The sequence below is a fragment of the Acomys minous genome, assembly GCF_964271855.1.
Source record: "Acomys minous genome assembly, chromosome: 18".
NCBI lineage: Eukaryota > Metazoa > Chordata > Mammalia > Rodentia > Muridae > Acomys > Acomys minous.
Window position 1 is genome coordinate 2,029,763 of NC_140501.1, and position 20,714 is coordinate 2,050,476.

Genomic DNA, 20,714 nt, shown 5'->3' on the forward strand with positions numbered 1-20,714 from the left:
GATTGCCATGAATTTGAGACCAGCCTTAAAGAGCATAACACTGTCTCATTTTTTTGGTTAGAAGATACTAAGCTTTTGCTGTTAGTTTGGGATGACAACACCGTGTGTGTGTGTGTGTGTGTGTGTGTGTGTGTGTGTGTGTGTGTGCGCGCGCTCGCTTGCTCTAGTAAGGAGGGGAGTCCTCAGTAGGGGGAGTCACACTGCAGAGGTTTAGGCAGGCCAGCACACCCTGGCTCTCTAGCAGTATCCACCTGTGAACCAACTCCTCAAATCCTGCTCAGCTTTGGGGACCGGTGGGCTTTATTTTCTCACAAAGCCTGAGTGCACACTCCTAAAATAGCAGCATGCCCCAGCTGGCTGCAGCAGTAGAGGGTGCTGAGGTAGAAGCCTGCCATGCGAGAGGCCGGGAGCAGAGAGGCCAGGAGCAGGGAGGCCAGGAGCAGGGAGGCCGGGAGCAGGGAGACCCATGTTTGGGCTCTGTATCAGAAATCCAATCAGGAGAACACCACGGACGACAGAAATGTGCGTTTCTAAAGATATTTATTTGAAAGTTTGGAAGAAAGCAAAGCAGCACATGCCCCAGGGCTTCTGGGAGTATGTACAAAATACAATAATTAAATTAAGTCCAGCAGTTAAAATTCCTCATAAAAAGAAAAAGCTGGAGTGCTTCCCAATGGGGAATGCTTGACTTAAAAGGAAGGCTTTACTGGATGGCCTGAAGGTCACAAACTGGGTTCCGTCAGAATGTACAACATTTCCTAAAGCAGGTCTTCTGACTTTTTTTGTTGAAAGAAAATAAAAAAGCAAAAGGGGACAAGTTTTGAAAGTTTAAGGAAAAAAAGAGAAGAAGCTGCTGTCCTAAAGTCATCAGGATTTTTATAAATGCCGCACTGGAGGCTATGAAAACATACTCTCTGAGCTAATCAAACACACATGCCCTTCAAGAAGGAAGCAAGGGAAAAGGCTAGTGCACACTTTTGAACAAATCTCTTTAAAATACACTCATTTTCAGAGGCACTACTTGCAAATTCATGATGAATTCGCTTGCCAGTTAATTTTGAACATACCTTTAATATTTCAATATTCTCATAAATACATTTCACACTTTTGATATGTCTGTCACAATACAAAGACTGGTGCCGGGGTGTGTGTGTGTGTGTGTGTGTGTGTGATTCTCTAAGGCAGTGTTATTAGAATGATCTTTTTGGGTCTCATCCTGAAATGGGATGCCCATCATACCTTGAAAATGTCAGTTTTCACAATGATCATCTGTTACTGTTTCTGGGACTGTTCACCCGAAAAAGGAATAAAGTTTGCATGGAAACCAAATTTCACGAGCTTGATATAAACATCTTTGTATCTCCCATTAAGTAATACATAATATGAATTTTACATTTTATAATCCTATAGAGGTGGAGATTTCTAGTAAGAACAACCCTAAACATCTCTTCCAGCTCCCGCAGGAGCGTCACTAGACACTCTGATAGCATCTGCAGAAACATGATAAAGCCACAACCAATCTGCTGGGCTCTGAAAGCCCTAGATGGAGTCTGCCCAATGCTGCCTGTACATGAAGACAGCCTGGTCACATGGACCACGTTAGGACGAGCAGAGACACTTAATTTACCGAATAATTAGTGCTCTCGTTGTCACGTCTCCTCGGATTCAGCTGCCTCTCGCCGGCATTCAGGGTCTCTCCAGTAAAATGGGCACAACACAGGGCGGCTGCCAAGTTCACAGTAAACGAACACTGTGGAATGTTCCCTGAGCAGCAGGGCTTAAGCTAGAATTACCCCCCCAAAAACACACATGGGCTCAGAATTGGGGGCTGGAGGGTCGCCTCATTTTTGTTGCTTTCCTCTCCAGAGCTTGGAGTTTTGTGCTTTTGCAATTCTATAGGTGGGCAGGGCTTCCTCTGTCCTGAGTCTGCGTCCTGTCCCGAGATCGTCTCTCGCCAGGGACTTTCTAGTGGTGCAGGTTCAGCTCGGTCCTGGTGGCAAATCATAGAGAAGGCAGGCAGGGCTGTGTCTGTAGGAAGATCGAGTCTTCTGGTTGTTCTTGAATGACAGCTGTTGGAACTGAGATGCACTCGGAGGTCTTTATGGGCGTTGAAGGGAAGCCTTGGTAGAAAAGGAAGGTTCCACAACCGAAGGATCGATCGATCCTTCACGTTGCCTCACTCTGTAGATATTTGGTGAAGCATTGCGAATCTGCCTTGGTGGAGTGATCTGCACACTGGTCATGGCTGTGGTTCTATCTGCAGCCTTGAGCAAGTCAAGAACTGCTTGGTGTCACTGGGACTCGATTTTTCTATGTGGATGGTGGCCCCTTTAAGGCCATTGGGGCTTCAATTTCTATCAGGGGCTTGGACAAAATGATGGAATTTAAGTTTATAGCCAAAAATGTCTAGCATTGAGATAAGTTCCCAGTCTATCAGCAGGTCTGGGGGCGGGGTGGGGGTGGGGGTGGGGGTGTGTGGCTAACAGTGTCAGGAGGCTCTCCTGGAGTGCACATGTTAGTTACCAGACCGAGATATTTTCCTGTCAGTATCTTTTCCATCTACTGGTGGAAGCAAAAGAGAAAGTCAGGTTCCTTAGTAGAAAAGAAAGCACACCGGTAAGCCCAGTTTTGGAGAGGCAGAAGCAAGAGGATCACTCACTAGGAATTTAAGACCAGCCAGGTCTACACAGTAAGTCATGAGCCCCAGTTGACTATATAATGAGACTCTGTCTCAAAACAGCAGCAGCAGCAAGAACTCACAGGAAAGAAAGAAGTGTGAAGGGGGGGGGGATGTCCCCACTGAGGTTCTAGAAACTACATCAGGGTTTCTGCCTAACACAGCCCATACACAGAAAAATGCAAGGCTCCTTCCATTCTTAGCTCTTGCTCCCCCATTTACCCCCTCCCCAAGAGACAGGGTTTCTCTGTGTCGCCTTGGCTGTCCTGGACTCACTTTGTAGACCAGGCTGGCCTCGAACTCAGCGATCCACCTGCCTCTGCCTCCCGAGCGCTGAGATTACAGGCTTGTGGCCACCATGTCTAGCTTCAAGCTCTTGCTTTAGGGACACAGGCCACCCTAGGAATGGCGATGCTTTGGGCCACACGGCTGAGTGGACGCTGGAGGGGCTAGTAGCTGAGGGCCATGTGTCCTTAGCCAGTCCGATGGGAATCCTCCAGGGGCCGTTTCATGGTTCCTCTCTCTGACTTCCACATCTTCATGGGACTAGGTGGAGGGTGTTGTTTTGTTTTTTTTGAGTAGTTGAAGAAACTGAGGCTTAGAGAATAAGTATCTAGTGTGAATGTTACATAAGCTGATTAGTGAGAAAGCCAGGACCAGAGAGGCAGCTGATGGTGAGAGTCTCAAGCCCTAGTTTTTTTTGGTTTTGTTTTGTTTTGGGTTTTGTTTGTTTGTTTTGTTTTGTTTTTGTTTGGTTTGGTTTGGTTTTTGAGACAGGGTTTCTCTGTGTAGCCTTGGCTGTCTGGGACTCATTTTGTAGACCAAGCTGGCCTCAAATTCACAGTGATCCACCTGCCTCTGCCTTGCGGGACTGCTCAAGCCCTAGTTTTAACAAGTATACTTAAAAAAAACCATATATTTATTTATTATGTATATGGTATTCTGCCTGCACATGTGCCTGCACTCTGGAAGAAAGCACCAGATCAGATTACAGATGGCTGTGAGCTACCATGTGGTTGCTGGGAATTGAACTCAGGACCTTTGGAAGAACAGCAAGTGTTCTTAACCTCTGAGCCATCTCTCCAGCCCCCAACAAATAGACTTTTTATGGAGCTTCTACCTGGGGGGTGAGTAATGAGAACAGGAAATCACCCAGAGGGCGTGGCGTTGCCCAACATCTGTACTTGTGAGGACACATTCACATAATACACACTCACACACATACACACACATGCATACACATACACGGTCACACACACACACACACACACACACACACACACTTAAACAAGTCTTCCAGTAACAATCCAGTCTAACATACTGGGAGAGGGGTAGACCAGTAGCCTGGGCTAGGGAGACTGAGGAGTCCTCACAGTCAGCCATGTTAGGAATCTTGAGGGAGTCCCTGCAGCTGTGAGAAGGCCAGTATTACACACCCAGTGCCTGGTGGCCAGGTCCCTGGAGGTCACAGCAGCCAGAGCTGTCTCAGGGGAGCCTGGGAGAAGACGCTCTCGGTCTACAAGGATTCCAGCTCCTGGTAGTCCTGTCGCAGGGCTTAGCCTGGTACAGCGCGAGCTGTGCCCGTGGAGGTCTGAGGATGACTTTGGGCTCTGGCCTCTCACCCGTTTCTCCTGTGGTGCTTAGGAGATAAAACGCCAGATGCTCAGAGTATGTGTCCCTCTGAAGACACCACAAGGAGCATCAGAAGCCCCCAGAACATTCCTTGCCTTTGTGATGCTATCCGTGTATCTAAATAACAAAGGCAATTTAGTTCGTTGTTTAAGACAAAACAAAAAACCTTGGCTAAACCAGCTATTTGGCATCCAGAAGAGAAAAAAAAAAAAAAAAGAAAAAAGAAAAGAAAAAAAAATCTAACAGTCCTCAGTGTCCGTCCCCCTCCAGACAGTAAGGCTGCAGTGACACACACTATCTGCTCTCTTGCATTTCTTTCTTTCTTATTTGTTTATTTATTTATTGTGCTGTGTGTCAGAGGACAATTTGCAGGACACTGGTTCTCTCCTCGTACCGTCCATGTAGGTCTCAGGCTTGGAGACAAGGGTTTTTACCCACTAAGCTAGCCATCTCACTAGCTACCTCTTGCTTTCTTGTCATAAGAGGGAATATTGTCTATCTGTTCTGTTATTTGTGTCATGATTTTTTTTCCCCTAGAGCTCCTCCCATGCCCAAGACCCTAACGTAGGGAACATGTCTTTTTTTTTTTTTTTTAATGCCTATAAGGAATCAACAACAACATAAGGATTGACTTGGGGTGGGGTAGGGTGGGGTGGAGGCACAGTGGAGCCTTTAATACCACACAGATCTCTACGGAAGGCAGATCTCTAGGAGTTTAAGGCCAGCCTGAGCAAGTTCCAAGCCGCCGGTGAGGGCCACGGGACAGACTCTGTCTCAACAGCGCGTCCCCCTCTTCTAGGTAATTCTCGGCCTAGGGAGGAGAGGAGGCAGCAGGCCAGCAGCCCCTAGGTTCTCTGGGCAAGTCTGTGGAGACTTGTGCACACAGCCGAAGGGCCGGCCTTGTCCTCAGACCTCAGGCTGCCTCTGCCTGGCTCCCCGCACTACGGTCCGCCGTAGAGCCTGTCCTCCGAGGGAGGAGAGACACTGAGAGTACGGACTGCTAGATTGCCAAAACCGTCTTAAATAATTCTTGTTGTCAAGATAAGAGTTTCTCTGAGTAGCTTTGGCTGCCCTGGAACTTGCTCTGTAGATCAGACTGGCCTTGAACTCACAGAGATGGGCCTGCCTCTGTCTCCTGAGTGCTGGGCAGCATTATAAATTCTAATTTAAACTTCTGTTCTTATAACTGCTGGTGGCCATCCTTATTGGTCTGTATTTTAATATATACCATTATTTTATTGTCCCTTCCTGGACACCCAACAGCCTTATTTTATGCTACTCTTTTGATCCAGGGTCTCACTATGTTAGGTCAGCCTGGAACTCACAGAGGTCCACCTGCCTCTGTTTCCCAAGTAGTAGGATTGAAGGCGTCAGCCATCAGACTCAGCCTGTACAGGCATTTCAAATTAAAGAGGATTTATCCACAGATATCCCTGTGCTTTCGGACAGCTGTTCAGTCACCCAGTGAACTCAACAGGTGTCGGCTGAATATTAATTTAGTTAAATATTTGTGAGTACAGCAAGTCCCCATAAAAACTTAAGTTACTCAGTTTCGCGCCTTTCTTACCGCGGGGTTTAGAATTTGTGGTTTTCTCTCACAAATGTGCAAAGAAATCCACAAAGCTGCGTGCAGCATCTTAGGAAAGCTTAACCAGGAAGCTGTCAGCTTTGGAGTGTTGTCCCTTTATCTCTGGGTTCAAATCCCGTGTTAGGAATGAGAACACCTCGAGCAAATGGGCTCCTCCCAGGTACCCTGGGCCACAGATCGGTCATCTTTAGGGGTAGAACTCAAATCGAGTGCACCAGGACTCATAGGACTCGCCTGGCATTTGGAGGCTTCCCCCAGAGTTTGTCTTCTCCGCGCGTGGCCCAGGAGCCGACGTCAGTGCTGGCGACACACCCAGGACTGGCTATGGGGCCCGCGCAGGTGTCTGGCCGGTGCATTGGGTGCGCAGGGGCCCGGGATCCCCAAGAGAGACGTTATTGTTTCACTGTAACGAGTCTGATTAACACGCTCCTGACACTTTCTCTTAGTTTCTTCAGCTCCTAGCAACCGCGCACAAAGGCGAGGGATTGCCCCTGGCTCCGCGGGGACACGGGCAGCCTTTGATCTCGTACCGTTATAGCCTGGCTGCGCGACAGGCTCGCGGGGTCGGGGAGGCCCACGGTCCTGGTCACTGGGCCACAGGGACACCCCCACTGCGGCCCGGGCATGGCCTGGACAGCCGCTGCGCCCCAGCACTGCTCTACGCGCGCGCGTAGCTCCTTGTGCAAGGGAAGGACAGCGGCCTCCAAAAGGTGTGCCTGTGGCCTGCTGATCTCTGCCCCAGGGCGACGCCCGTGTGCTGCTGTGATGGGCGCAGGCCGTGGGTGTCGCGGGATGGAACCCCTACACGCGTGTCCTGACCGTTTGGGCACATCTCTCTAAGCAGCACGCCAGTTCCAGTCTCAACTTGCACTTCCCGTGGGAAGTAACGAAAGGAAAATCCATTCAGCCAGTCACATTGAAAAAAATAATGGAAAAAAATATCTAAAAGGGAGGAGGACACAGTTACATAGCGGCCCCCCACCCCCACCCCAAACGAACGTTAAGTAACCCGCTTAGACGGAAACTGAGCTGATCTCTACAAACTGCGTGCCCGGGAGGACTTCTGTGTCCCCTCAGAGTTTACTTTGTGTCACTGGCAATCCTTATGGATTTTGAAGGAGGTGGGCTGTCAAAGAATTACTAGAATCTAAACAAACCGTTTCCACCAATAACAAAAGTCACCCACCACAGAATAGGGACAAGCGGCCGGGTCCTATGGCACAGGTTTTACAGAAACAAGAAAGTAATTTCCTTTCCAGTTTGGTCACTTCTTAGCCATCCCTCCCCTAGCCCTAGCTGAAAACAGAGGGTGGAAAGAAAGAAGAGTTAGGCTTTAGCATTTCAATGTTAGGTTCAGGTAATTACTTCCCCTAAATTGCAAAGTGAGGGCCTTGCAGGGGCCTCCTGGAAGAGGCTGGTGTCCCCAAATCCTGCATTTACAGACCCGTCCGGTAATCTCCGCCAGAATTAATATTCACAAGTTGACGGTGGAAAAAAATCCTATGGCCCATTTTGCTCCTTCAATTGCTTTCCTAGCACTAGAGAGGAAAAATAAAAATAAAAACCCAGAGGATTCGGATTGCAAAATAAATGCAAGCTCTAAACGCAGAATGTTGTGTGGGGTGGGGGAAGGGGAGAGAGCGGGAGAGAGAGACAGAGAGAAAGGGACAGAGAGGGGGGGAGGGAGGAAGCGAGGGGGTGGAGAACGGTATTTTTTTCTCTCCCTGTGACAACTTAGAAAATTCCACAGTCTGTAAAGAAAGTCAGTTTCCCCAACTCCCGCAAAACGACTGAGCGCAAAGGTGCCCCTGGCGATAATGGCTCCTATTTTAGAGAGCGGACACCGCTCGGGCGGTTCTGTTTACCAGCAAAATATGCCAGGCAGTCAGGGACTTTCCCATTCAAACTACAGGCGGTGAAGTCTTCATTCCCGGGGACACTATTTTGAGGCTTGTCTCCAGAGCAATGGGGGCCAGCGCGGCCCGGAGGACAACGGAAGGCAAGGCTGGAGAAACTCTCCAACTTTTGGTCCCAGGCGGCGGCCCCATCGGCCGGATTTCCCCTCACCCCTCACCGTTTCAATAAAACATGACCGCACCCGACACAATCCTCTGTACGTAAAATGAGTTTGTCACAGATTGTCACTAAGACCTCAGTAAAACAATGAAGACATTATTGGGCACCCCTCCCCCTCGGGCAAGGTATTAAAGGAATAAAGCAATCTACACCACACGGGTCCTATTGAGATTAATGAAAAAATTATGCACAAAAAAAATCGCAATTTCATTTTCCCGTGACGAGGCTTTGCGTCCATCCGGTTGGTCCTGCTTCGCGCCTCATGATTTATTAAACTAATCTGCGGATGTTCTCAACTCAATCTTGTCCTGGCTCATTTTCTAAGTAATTGTTTCTCATTAGTTCTGATAATGTTTTAATACTGTTACCCATAATTCACCCCTAGGATTAATAACAAGGGGGTGATACTGGCAGAGTGGCTGCCACAGGCTACACGAAAATATAAACAGGTATGTTTTTTTAATTAATCTGATGAGCAGCCAAGTCCGCTTCCTATGCGCCCTTCCCATCACAGAGAAGGAGGTGCACTTCACCCCATTATCTGTCCCAGCACCGCAGCAGGGCACAGATCGGCTCCCTTGGCTGGCTGTTGTGGCTTCCCTCTGTCCTGACCGGTCCATGGTAGCAGGGGTGTGGGGGAGCAGAGTGGGAACCCAGTTTAGGATTCTGTCAGGGAATGAGGGCCGTGGGGCCCTTGTTTCTGGTCAGACAACTGGCAATTGGCCCCACATCTTGTCTCTGGTGGCCCCAGTCTTGTGATCTTACCGTAAGTGGTATCCTAAAATCTGAGAAGGCTTAGCCAATGAGCCAGGCATGGCGGTACCCGGCTGTGTCTCAGTACTTAGGCGGCTGATGTAGGAGACTCCCAAGAGTTTGATGCTAGCCTGAGACACATAGCAAGATCTTGCTTCAAAACCAAACCCCAGAACCAAACAGGGTGTGTGTGTGTGTGTGTGTGTACAACAAAGTTGGGGACAAGGTCCCACATGATGGGGACCCTGTTGCTGTGGAGGGGGAGAGGCCACACCAGGCCCAGCTCCCAGTGCCACTTTGAAGGGTTGCTTTTCATGAGGCCTCGCTGGGGCTTCCTCAGATGGAGGGCCTGGCTTAAGGAGGTGCACACTGTATGGGCTTTGGGGCTGCCCTGCACTACTGGAGTGGAGGCTAGACCATGTGCCCTCTGGTCTTTATTACAGCCAAGGGCTTATCTGAGATCAGTGATGCTCTGATACTGAGGGTGTGTGTTTGTGTGGATGTGCTCCTGCCTCAAGCCTGTCTGTTGCCTGCTGGTTTAGGAACACTCTTCCCAGGTCTTTGTTTTTAAATGGAGACCAGTGTGGAAGAGCCTGTGGGGGCCTGGCTTACTCTGTGTACCCCTGGTTTTATGATTCCCAAATGGCACTAAGGACCCCTCATGGTGCGTCTTACCTAGAAATGCTGCCCCTGTCCGCTGTCCTGAAGCACGGTTGGTGGGCCACAAGGCTGCCTTCTCTGACTCCTACCTCCCTTTCCAGAAACCCTGGGGGAGCCCAGGTGAGGAACACAGGGTCCAAAGCAACTGGCCTCAGCTCTGTTTAAGGGTAAATTCCTCAGGTCTCTTACAGCTAGCTCCATCAGTGTGGCTCAGCCACATGACAGTCAGGGTGGTTTCTCCTTCGTACCCTGCACTGGGGCGCATGGTGGCCGTGGTAACGGATGCTTCTGACTGATGTGATGCTATGACATCCATCTCCCGGGGCTTTCTGTAGGAACTGAAAAAGGGTCAGGGTGAGAAGTAGACAGACACCAGGGGCCGTGAAGGGAACACACCAGAAGGGCCTAGGAGGAGAGAGGTGGAACTGGAAAACAACTGTTTTCTATTTACAAATCTAAGTAAACAGAACAGCCTTCCCCTGCGGCGTCCGTCTAAGAAGGAGCAGCTAGCTGCTGAGTAGGTCGTGAAAAGGTTGGGGTAGAGTTTTAAACTTCCCATTCTGGTAATTTCCCAAAGAACAGTGGTCCAGAGTCTCCACACAAAAGCTCATGATTTAATGAGGAAGAAGAAACAAACTCTCCGCTTGTTGGTGCTTCCAGACTTCATTGGTGTCCTCTGGCACGCACACGTTGATCCCCTGAGTCCTCAATGCGCTTTCCCCCTCCACTCGAAGGGTGCACGCTGAATGAGGACAATGGCTGGTTGTTATGTTTGTTTACCCTTCCTACAAGCGGGGGTTAACCTCTTCAGAGCAGCTCTCCTAAGCCCGTTAACCACACCACCCATACGACCCGCAGCCTCATTTCTAATGTGATGCAAATCCCGCAGGAGGCCATACACACCAGCCTTGTGGCTTTGTGTCCTCTGGACGATACAAGTTTATGGCTGACAGTCCCATCCTGGCCCCTACATTTACAGGGGGGGAAATGGCCTCCGTGGTGAACAGTAAAGCAGGCAGATAAAGGGGAGAATGGACAGTCTTGTTTCCCCCGTATTGATTTTTTCTTTTAATTGCCAGTAACTGTTGACCCCAAGTATTCACCCCAAGATGAGAGCTTTCAGGGTCACCATACGGATGGAGCGTTTTGGGCATAGTGGCTTCCCCAGGAATCAGTATTGAGAGTTGATTCTTTTTTTAATAGATGCTTTTATAAGCCAATATAACACATGACATTTTTTTTTATAAATGTCATCTTTGTTGTTTTAGCTGATAATTCATGAAACTGCTGAAACCTCAATTTTGATATTATTCTTTAAAAGCCTGGCCTTAAAAAAATTATCCGCGATGGTGCCTGATGTCCAAGTGAACAAAATTGGAAACATTTCCTAATAAAAAGAATGGGGAACATTCCAGAACATATCAGAACATGTCTCACTGAGGACTTAACGCCTTCCCACTTTTCCTCCCGTTTCTATAGGCCCCACCATCACACCGTGAAATAATAAACCCATATTTATACAAACTAATAGACAACTGTAAAACCAGAAGCTTATACTCCAAAGGAAGAAAGTTTATTTTTAGAATAACTGGTCACTAAGACACAAGGGGAGGGGACGGGGTGGCGGGGTGGGGTCGGGGGGTCGTGACTAACATGAACTGTAAGTGAAGCGAGGCCCTGATCCGGCATGCTAGCGAGGTGCCTCGGGTACTGTGGTTGTCTTTTAGAAACCCACGGCATCCTTTCAGCCCGCCCGAGGAGGGCTTCATTGAACAGATCATTTTTCCTTGACGGATGTGGCAAGCGTAACAATGTTCTGGGCCTGCTTCAGTAATGGCATGTCGATCATAATTCCTCGGAAAGTAAAGGCTCCCTGGAAAACAGAGCACAACTTCCTGAGAGTATGCTCGCAAATTATAGGCTCCTTTTTCTTACGCACACGCCTGTGCCAGGAGAACATTTCACATCCCACCTGAGTTACGCTGGCTTTCCTGCCCAACTTTTGAGAAAAGCCAGAGCAAATTGCAGGGGGAAAGATTTCTTTTTAATCCTCCTACAGAGGCGGGAAGTGGGGGAGAAATCCTTCAGCATTTTAACAGAGAGGGTAAAAAAAAAAAAAATCAGACACAAAACGTGGCAAACTGTTCATTTCACTCCCGAAAAATCAAGCAGAAAACAACTGTGGAAGAAAAATTTAAATACTTCCTTATTTCATTTGAAACATCGTGTGGGGTTTCGAAGCAGTCATGTGCTCCGGTGAGTGATTGCTGTTTTTAAAAAGTGCATTATTGGGTAAATAACAAATTATTCCTTCTTCCCAAACATAAGGAAGGTGTTATTTCGGGGCGATGAGAAACTGTGGAGTAGACTCTACAGTGAACAAAAAGAGACCAGGCTGCTAGGATACAAAAGCCAATGGCAAAAAAGTCAGAACAGGAGGTGTCTCTGCCTCCAACCGCTGTGTAGCCCATTTTCTTTTCTTTTCTTTTTTTCTTTTTCATTTCTTTTTCTTTTTTTTTTTTTCCCCAGGAAAGGGTCTCTCTGTGTAGCCCTGACTGTCCTGTACTCACTTTGTCGACCAGATTGGCCTTGAGCTCACAGCGATCCACCTGCCTCAGCCTCCCTAGTGCTGGGATTAAAGGCGTGCGCTACCGCGCTATGCTGATTCCTCATGCAGAGTGACAAGTGGTGTAGGTCCTGTTCTGGGTTAGGATGCTGTGACATGCAGTACTTATCTTCCAAAGTTACATGACTGGGAAGGGTTAGAGTTATGGGTAACGCTGAATGCCCCAACTTCAAGCCTTCACTGGAATAAAAGAGGAAAACGTAACTGACAGCAGGTAGCATGCTCAGATCCCAAAGTAGTGCCTAAGGATTTGTGTTCTTGTTGGCTTTGATTTTTGTTTTTGTTCCTCCATATTGTAGGCTGCCCTTCAAGTCAATTCTCCTGTTTGTCTTCAGAGTTTGAGAACTACAGGTGTGAGTTACCATGCACAGCTCCATGTAGCCAGTCTTTTTTTTTTTCCCCCAGACAAGGTTTCTCTGTGTAGCCTTGGCTGTCCTGGACTCACTTTGTAGACCAGGCTGGCCTCGAACTCACAGAGATCCACCTGCCTCTGCCTCCTGTGTGCTGGGACTAAAGGTGTGCACCACCACTCAATCTTTTTTTATTGTTGTTTTTGAGACAGGGTCTCATAATGTAGCCTCCTCCTGGAGCTTCCTATGTAGACCAGACTGGCCTTGAACTCATAAAACTTAAGGCTTGTTCCACCATCCCTGGTTTTTCAATGGGTCTTTAAAAGATATTCTATTTATTTTTGAAGTGCTGGAGATGAACCCTGAGTCCTGGTAGACAATGGTTCTGCCAGTGAGCCACGCCCCAGCCAAGGCTAATCACCTCTTCATCCTTTTAGCTGTTGTCAAGGGTGCTGCAGAGAGAGGGGGGGGGAGGAGGGAGGGAGGGAGGGAGAGAGCAAGAAGGTGCTCCTTGGCGATCTGGAGGTGGGGGAGCCATCCTAACCCTCGATGGTTCATTTACATATAGCACAGCCCGTTTCCTGTTTCATAAGTCAAAAGTACAGCTTATCAAAGGTCACCACTGTCCTTGGTGCTCTTGCACAGGATTTCTGAGATGGGCATGCTGGGAGCCACTGTGAGGATTGGGAGGTAGGTGCAGAAGGTGTGCTCACAGAAAGGAAGTAAACAAAAAACCTGTTGCAGGGGATCCTTGGCGATATGCACAGATTTCATCTCCCAATAGAGAGATTTTCCCCCCGTGGGATGGTGAATCCCACTCTCAGGCACACCTGCATGACCTAAGACCCTGCATGTGGCCACTTTCTGGTCCTCTCCCTCTGAGCATTTGTGCCCTTCAATGGGCCTCTGGTCACTCAGCCTAGAGCTGAAGCTGGTCACCCAGGACCATGATGCATTTCATGAATCTGGCCGGGGAGGTCCCCCAGGTTAGCACTGCTCGGAGATCAGGGGGTGAGCCTCATGCTGTTTTACAAGGCAACCCTCTGGTTTTCCCGTTGGAGTAAATGAGGAATCACAAAGGCCTCTTGGTTACCCGCCCACCGAGTGGATTATGGCCCCTGTAAAACAGCATCTGTCCTTCCAAGGTTTAACTAATAGGCTGGCAACAGAAAGTTAGCACAGATGCACATGAGATAAAACAAACAAACAGACCCCCCCAAAAAAAGCAAAGCAAACAAAAGACATGCACCCCCCCCCATGAGTCCTGAATCAAGTGATCCCTTTGGGTGGAGGCCACATCTCCTGAAATTGTGTTGCCTTCAGTGCACATCAGAGATGAGAAATACTACCAGCTGCTTTTTAAGACCTCAAGAGAATGTTTCTTTCCTTGTTGGGGGCAGATCTGGCTTGGTTTCTCTTACTATAGTGGAAAAACAGGATGCACCACCCCTGCTCTGTGTCCTCTGTCTCTGTAGACTGAGGCCCCCAGTGCTCAGAGTTAGAAGATCTTGCATACATCAATTCATAATCTGCCTGCTTTTTTAAGGTATGGTTTTATCTAGGAAACATAAACAGTCTGGAGGTCAGGACTTGTTTTTTTAAAAATATAACTTGTCAAAAAGCTACTTGGGGGCTGCAGAGATGGCTCAGCAGTTAAGAACACTGGCTGCTCTTCCAGAGGACGCGGGTTCAGTTCTCGGCACCGACACGGCAGCGAACGACTGTGACTCTAGTTCTGGAGACTCTGCACCATCACACAGACATGCACCCATGTAAGCAGAACACCAATGTAAGAAAGATAACTTATTTTAAAAGGCTACTTGGCTTTTGGGGGACAGTTTGAAGATGATGGAGGAATTTGTTTCACTAGATGATGCTTTTGTTGTTGTCGGTTTGCTTTTTGTTTTTCAAGACAGGGTTTCTCTGTGTAGCCTTGGCTGTCCTGGACTCGCTTTGTAGACCAGGCTGGCCTCGAACTCACAGCGATCCACCTGTCTCTGCCTCCCCGAGTGCTGGGATTACAAGTGTGCGCCACCAAGCCCAGTGCTGACATCCCATCTCAAAAAAATGCAAGGAACTTCTATCAGAATGAAGACTCAGGTTACCGTGTTAAGACTTCTTTGAGGGTCTGGAGAGATTTTCGATGGTCAGAGCACTGCCTGCTCCTGCTGAGGGTGAGGGTGGAGTTGGATTTGCAGGGCCCACTTGGGGCTCACAACTATCTGCAACTCTACTTCCAGGAGACACAAAGGCTTCTGGTCTCTGCAGGTACTGCATGCACATGAGGCACATACATACATAGAGGCAAACAGTAGTACACATAAAAGTAAATAAATCTTTTTTTTTTTAATGCCTTTAAACAATACCGTACTTGGGATGAAGTGCTTGAGAGCCACGCTGACAACAGCAATGCCCAGCCACTGGCCCTGGAGCTCACCACCGGAACATCACATACTGGGCCTCATGAGTGCTGCCCACGACAACATGCAGATCAGCTGCTCCCATTCACCCCACGAAAAGTATCTTTTCGAAGGCTGAGAAAGAGGCTCAGTTGGTAAAGTGCTTTTTTTCCTAAGCAGTGAGGACCTGAGCACAGTCTCCGAGACTCCAGTAAAAGGCCGACATTGCTGCGTGTGCCTGCAGTCCAGTGACAGGGCAGCGGCAGCAGGACCACCCCTGAGGCATGCTGGCATGCCAGTCTAGCTCAGCTGGCTCGCTGTGCTCCAGGATCAGAGAGGCTCCGTCTCAAACATTAAGGTAGATGGACTTAGAGGAACCTGCCAGTGACATCCGGCTTTCCCGCGCAGCTGCACAAACACACAAAAGCCCTTCTCACTTCTGTGGAAGACACACACTGTAAAAAATGACCATCTGTGCTAATTTTACAGAAACAGTGCATCAGTGTTCTCAACACCCATAGTGCTGTGCATCAGAGCTCCGGGTTGTTCTAGCTTGCAGAACTAAAAGTGCACCCAGCACCAACTCCCCTTTGCCCCCGTCCCTGCTGCCCTGCTTCTCCACTTGCCCAGTCTGCCTTCTGTCCCCAAGGCCTTTATCATTCTCATCCTATAAGTTAAGAACCTGAGGCCAGGCAGCGGTGGCGCACACCTTTAGTCCCAGCACTCGGGAGGCAGAGGTAGGCGGGTCACTGTGAGTTCTAGGCCAGCCTGCTCTACAAAGTGAGTCCAAGACAGCCAAGGCTAACACAGGATACAATGGGAACAAGACATTTGTTTTCCTTTTTCTTTGTTGTTGTTGTTCGTCTTGTTTTGTTTTGTTTTTGGAGCCGGGGTTTCTCTGTGTAGTCTTGGCTGTCCAAGAACTCGCTCTGTAGACCAGGCTGGCCTGGAACTCAGAGTTCCGCCTGCCTCTGCCTTAGATGTGCAGGGAATGAAGGAATTGTGCTGGCTGCCACCGCCTTGGTTTTGTGTTTGTTTTCTAAAGATTAATTTTAAATTATACACATCTGTGTTCATCTGTGTGGGGGGATGTGCACAGGAGTCCAGAAGACAGCATTGGGGCCTTGGGGCTGGAGTGACAGATAGGTGGCCGTGAGCTGCCTGGTGACGGTGCTGGGAACCGTACTCTGCGCGAGCCACTGAGCCACTTCTCCTGCCATAGAGCATGTTTATCTGATTCAAATCCTGTGTGCTCGTCAAAGCCTTTTGATGAAAAACCGTGTTAATCATGTTCTGTGATTTGCTGAGTCAGACTCCAACACAAATAACCGTTCCCGTTAGGCTGTGTCGTTTGTGTTGGAGGGGGTGTGTTAAAAGTGCCGACTCCGGGCTCGGTCCATCAGGGCCTGAAGGCTGGCCAGGAGTCGTCCCATGATCCCAGCGCACAGCTGAGTTTGGGGCCTTGAGCTTTTGCTGCTCTGAGTTGAAGTGGCCAAGCTACCAAGCGTAAGACCACTCGGGTCTGACCTCTTACAGTAATGGACGTCTTTCGGACGTCACTGCTGATCATAGTGGACAGAGCAGCCATGCCAGGCTCTGGGGAACCACTTAGGTAGGACAGGAGGGGAAGACACCATTCCTGTCCCCGGGAGCTTCCAGTTGTGGGAGCAGACAAGGAAGGAAAGCCGCAGGTGCCTCAGGACAGACAGATCTGTGGAAAGCTTCTTCCCAGTCAGCACCTTGCTCGCCAGCCTGCGGACCTCCACAGGCATGCAGCGGCTAGGCCCTTGGCAGACATCACACACATCCCTGCTGACCATAGGCACTGAGGGCTGGGCATGCAGCCCAGTGGTAAAGCACTAGCCCAGCACAACAAACACCCGATGGTTCAGAGTAGCCCTGAAGTAACAGGGCCCCCCTCCTCCTTTCAGGAGGACCCAGATGAATGATGGTGTCCAGATGAAGCCAGATGAAGGAAGAATGACTGAACCTACAGGAAAGTCAGTTTCTGACACTCAGAACCTGAAGGGTTGTTTTGAACATTCGTCCTTCTCCAGGACACCGAAGCACCAGGTTGCTGGGGGCCGACACTACTACGAACTCTTTGTCTTCTTGTGCACTTGAGGCCAGTCTTCTGATAGTGAGCTACGCACTCAGCTCAAATGGTCGCTGTCCCTTTCCCAGCTCACAGTTGGATGTTCAAGGGTGCTCTCTGGCCCATGTAGGCGGGGTGTTGCTGTGGCTCTCTCAGTGGTGCAAAAGCGTTCGTTTCTTCCGGTGACGCGAGCCACTGGGCCTTCTACTCAGACAATTGTTTCCAGTGAATTTCTAATATTCCTCTCTTAGAACATTTTTACACTTACTTGTGTGTTTATGCCCATGGTGGCACACGGGCACATGCGTTGACTCGGAAGTCAGTCTTCTCCTTGAACCCTGAGGGCTGCAGGGCTCGAACTCAGGTTACCAGGGCTGGAGGCAAAGTGCGAGCACCCTCTGGGCCACCTTGCTGGCCTCTTTCTTTTATTTTGTTTTTTCAAGACAGGGCTTCTCTGTGTAACAGAGCCCTGGCTGTCCTGGACTTGCTTTGTAGACCAGGATGGCCTGGAACCCACAGATCTGCCTGTCTCAGCCTCCCACACGTTGGAATTAAAAGCTGTGTGAACCACTATGCTTTTTTGTCGGTGTTCACCACTGTCAAGTTCCCGAGTCAGATGTTGGCTGTGCATGCGTGGGGCCTGAGGTCAACCTTGGGTGTCTCCCAGACTGTCCTCCACCTAACAGTTTGAGACAGGGTCTTCACTCAGCCTGCGGCCGGCTGGGTCAGCCCTGGGACTACAGGTGCACCGCGTGCCGGGCTTTCACTGACCGCCTACCCAGGACGCACTTCTTTTTCTTTCCTATCCTCCGGCTGTTTCACTGGCAGAATTCTTGGACAATTTTCCTGTGATGTTCACTTTGGTATGAGAGTTTGGGTGCTGTGGCCAGACAGGCTGCTAGACAGAGATCTCATTAACAGAGCTGGGGTCCCCTACCCACCCCACCCCCCATTTTGATCTGACTGCTATACTGGAGGTGGGCTTGTTCACTTGTTTAAACCCTTGACTGCCTTGGGACTGACTGAACCAAGCGCTACCTTCCTAGTACGCACTCTAAGACCTGGCTCCAACTCCTCCCCACCCCCGCCACAGCAACGTGCTTTCCCAAGGCTGGTTCCTCTACCTGACAAACTCCTGATGCTATAAGGTGTCTGAAGTTGCTGTCTCAGTGGAGTTATTCAGTCTCTTTGGTTATGCCCTGCTGTTTACTTCAGAAAGGCTATGACCGGTTTTGTCCGTCGTCTTCGGTCACCGCTGGTTTCCGGGCTGGCTTTTTCTACTATGTTGGGAGGTCCTTGAGGTTGAGGTCGTCATCCAGCACCTCGTGCCTCTCAAGCTGTGCACCTAGAAGACGTGCCCCGAAGGCTGACCTGACAATGACGACAGACACTGAAGGAAGGCTGCTGAAGGTGGCGGCTCCACGGTAGACTATTGGCCTAGCATGTGGAGGCCATAGCACTGAGGGACGGGAGGGAGGGAGGGGGAAAAGAGGAGACTGGGAAGTGGGGAATGGCAAGGCTTTAAGGGGTTGTGACTGGGCCTTTATCTTTTCTTTATTTTAGACGCCAAATGTGATTTTTCTGAGCAAAGTGTTGCTACTGTGCATGATCAGTGGCTGCATAAGTTGCTCTGACACATGCACTGAGGGTCCAGACCAATTGGTCTCAGGGACCTGGAATCCTGCCTCTGACCCTGCCAAACTGTGTGGGACCCTGGTTCTCAACTCTTCAGGTTCAACATAGCTAAAGCCTATAGCATGCTTGGTATAGTTAGGAGGGGCCAGGGGGTTTGCTACCGCAGGGTACACAGTGGATGTGTTCTTGGCCTCACGAAGTTTTCATTGAATGCAGGAGGTGTTAAGTGACATCTGTAGGAATGATGGACTTCAGACAGATGAGCGTGTGCACCCCGTGCCACAGGTACAATGTGCAAGAGCACTCAACAGAAGACTTAGAGAAAAGCCCATGACTCTGTAGCAAGTACACTCAAGTGTAGAAATGAAGGAGGGGTAACAAGTTATGAGGAGAAGTGGGGCGACAGGAAAAGAGTGACCAGGGCACAGGGCAGTTATCCCAGTGGGACTCAGAGGGTGGGGCATGTTAGAAGATGGAATAAGACATTTTATCTGAAGTGTCTTGGTCCTTCGCAGGTCTGGTAACACTGGTTAGCTGACCAATACCCACATCTCCAGCAGGACACAGTGGCTGACCTCAAAACTGGTAATGTTGAGTTGAGGTCATGCTAACTAGTGTGAATGGCTGAACCATTCAAGGGGAATCAAGTGTGTCACACTTGCAGTACCTAAGAGTCAAGGAAATCAGAGAGAAGACGCTGCCAAAATTAGGGTCAGTTCAAGCAGGAGAGAACTTGGAGGAACAGGCGGTTTTAGTTTTGCTTTTTAAATCTATTTCTGCTATGTCCAGACAGGGTTTCTCTGTGTAGCCCTGGATGTCCTGGAACTCACTCTGTAGACCAGGCTGGTCCTAGAACTCGAGAGTTCTGCCTGCCTCTACCTCTGTGATGGGAGTAAAGGTGTGCGCCACCATGCCTGACTAGGAGCAGGTGTTCTTTAAAGTCAGGCTCAGGTCAGGATGTCAAACGGATATGTGGAAGAGTTTTGGGAAACAGGAGACTATCCATACAGAAGCATGCGTGAGGTCTGCAGGGAGTCCTGTGTCTGTGGCCAGCGGAGACTCCCTGGTTCACGTTATCAGTGAGGTAGGCCTAGAACCTCAGCCCTGTAAAGGCAGTGTAGGGCATTAGGCCTTCCTTTCTGCTCATCTGCTCATCGGCTGAAGGGCTTCTTTAACTCTGAGGAAAGGGGGCCAAATGTGGTCTGAATTAAAGAGGTCTGGAAGAGAGGCCATGGTTCTGATGGTTCACAGGCTGATGGGCTAGCCTGGGACACAGCACCTTAACTTGCAGGTGGCAGGAGCTGGTGATGCTCTCCCTTGGCTGCCTGCACTACCACCAATGCTCCTCCCGCCAAAGCAGGAGCCTAGGCACTGGGAAACCCCACCCCAGCCTTGCTTTAGGACTTTTAGGAGTAGGTGCTCTGGCTTTGTACCCTGACCCCAGCACTAGGAGATGAGCCGGTAGGGAGAGGACAGTTTCCCTTCCAGAGGAGATGGGAGGGTTCCCTTAGCAACTGCGTTAACAACCATACTTTCTGTTCTATAAACTGCAGCCCCCAGTGATGACAGTCTCCAGACTAAAACCTGGGAGGGCAACATTGTTAGAAAGATCTATTGCCAAAAAGTTAAATTTTTTTCCCTCTTCTTCTTCTTCTTCTTCTCCTCCTCCTCCTCCTCCTCCTCCTCCTCCTCCTTCTTCTTCTTTTTGTGCAGGAGTTTGAACCCAGGCCACACACAGGCTAAGCATATGTTCCTTCCACCTTGTGACACCTCGGCCCCAAGAACTTTCATTCCAATTGTACGTTTTTGGTTCGTTTGTTTGTTTTTTGAGACAGGGTTTCTCTGTAGAGCCTTGGCTGTCCAGGAACTCACTATGTAGGCCAGGCTAGTCTCAAACTCAGAGACCCACCTACCTCTGCCTCTGCTGGGGTTGCAGGTGTGTGCCACCATGTCAGGTGGATTGTATTTTTATACATTTACAAAATATTTTATGTATTTGAGACAAGGTCTTGCTATGTATACCAGGTTGGCCTGGAATTCACTATATAGTCCAGGCTAACCTCAGACTCAAGGCAAATCTGTGCCTCATCTTCCTCAGTCCTATTTTCAAAGATAATGTAGTGTAACCTGCGTGTGTGTGTGTGTGTGTGTGTGTGTGTGTGTGTGTGTAGACAACTTTTTGTAGTTGCCTCCTTCCACCACAGGCTCTGGGGGTGACTTGGC

At 49.3% G+C, this 20,714-nt stretch overlaps 1 protein-coding gene and 1 long non-coding RNA gene across 2 annotated transcripts in view; one reads left to right on the forward strand and one right to left on the reverse strand.

Annotated features, from left to right (window-relative positions):
* LOC311589465 overlaps nucleotides 1–20,714 on the forward strand; it is an 80,602-nt gene that overhangs the window by 32,416 nt on the left and 27,472 nt on the right. The gene's annotated exons all lie outside the window — the stretch shown is intronic.
* CLYBL (citramalyl-CoA lyase) overlaps nucleotides 10,938–20,714 on the reverse strand; it is a 211,671-nt gene continuing 201,894 nt past the window's right edge. The window contains exon 8 of the mRNA XM_084767908.1: nucleotides 10,938–11,259. Coding sequence (XP_084624034.1) covers nucleotides 11,164–11,259 — 96 coding nt within the window. The 3' untranslated portion in view covers nucleotides 10,938–11,163. The remainder of the gene's footprint in view (nucleotides 11,260–20,714) is intronic.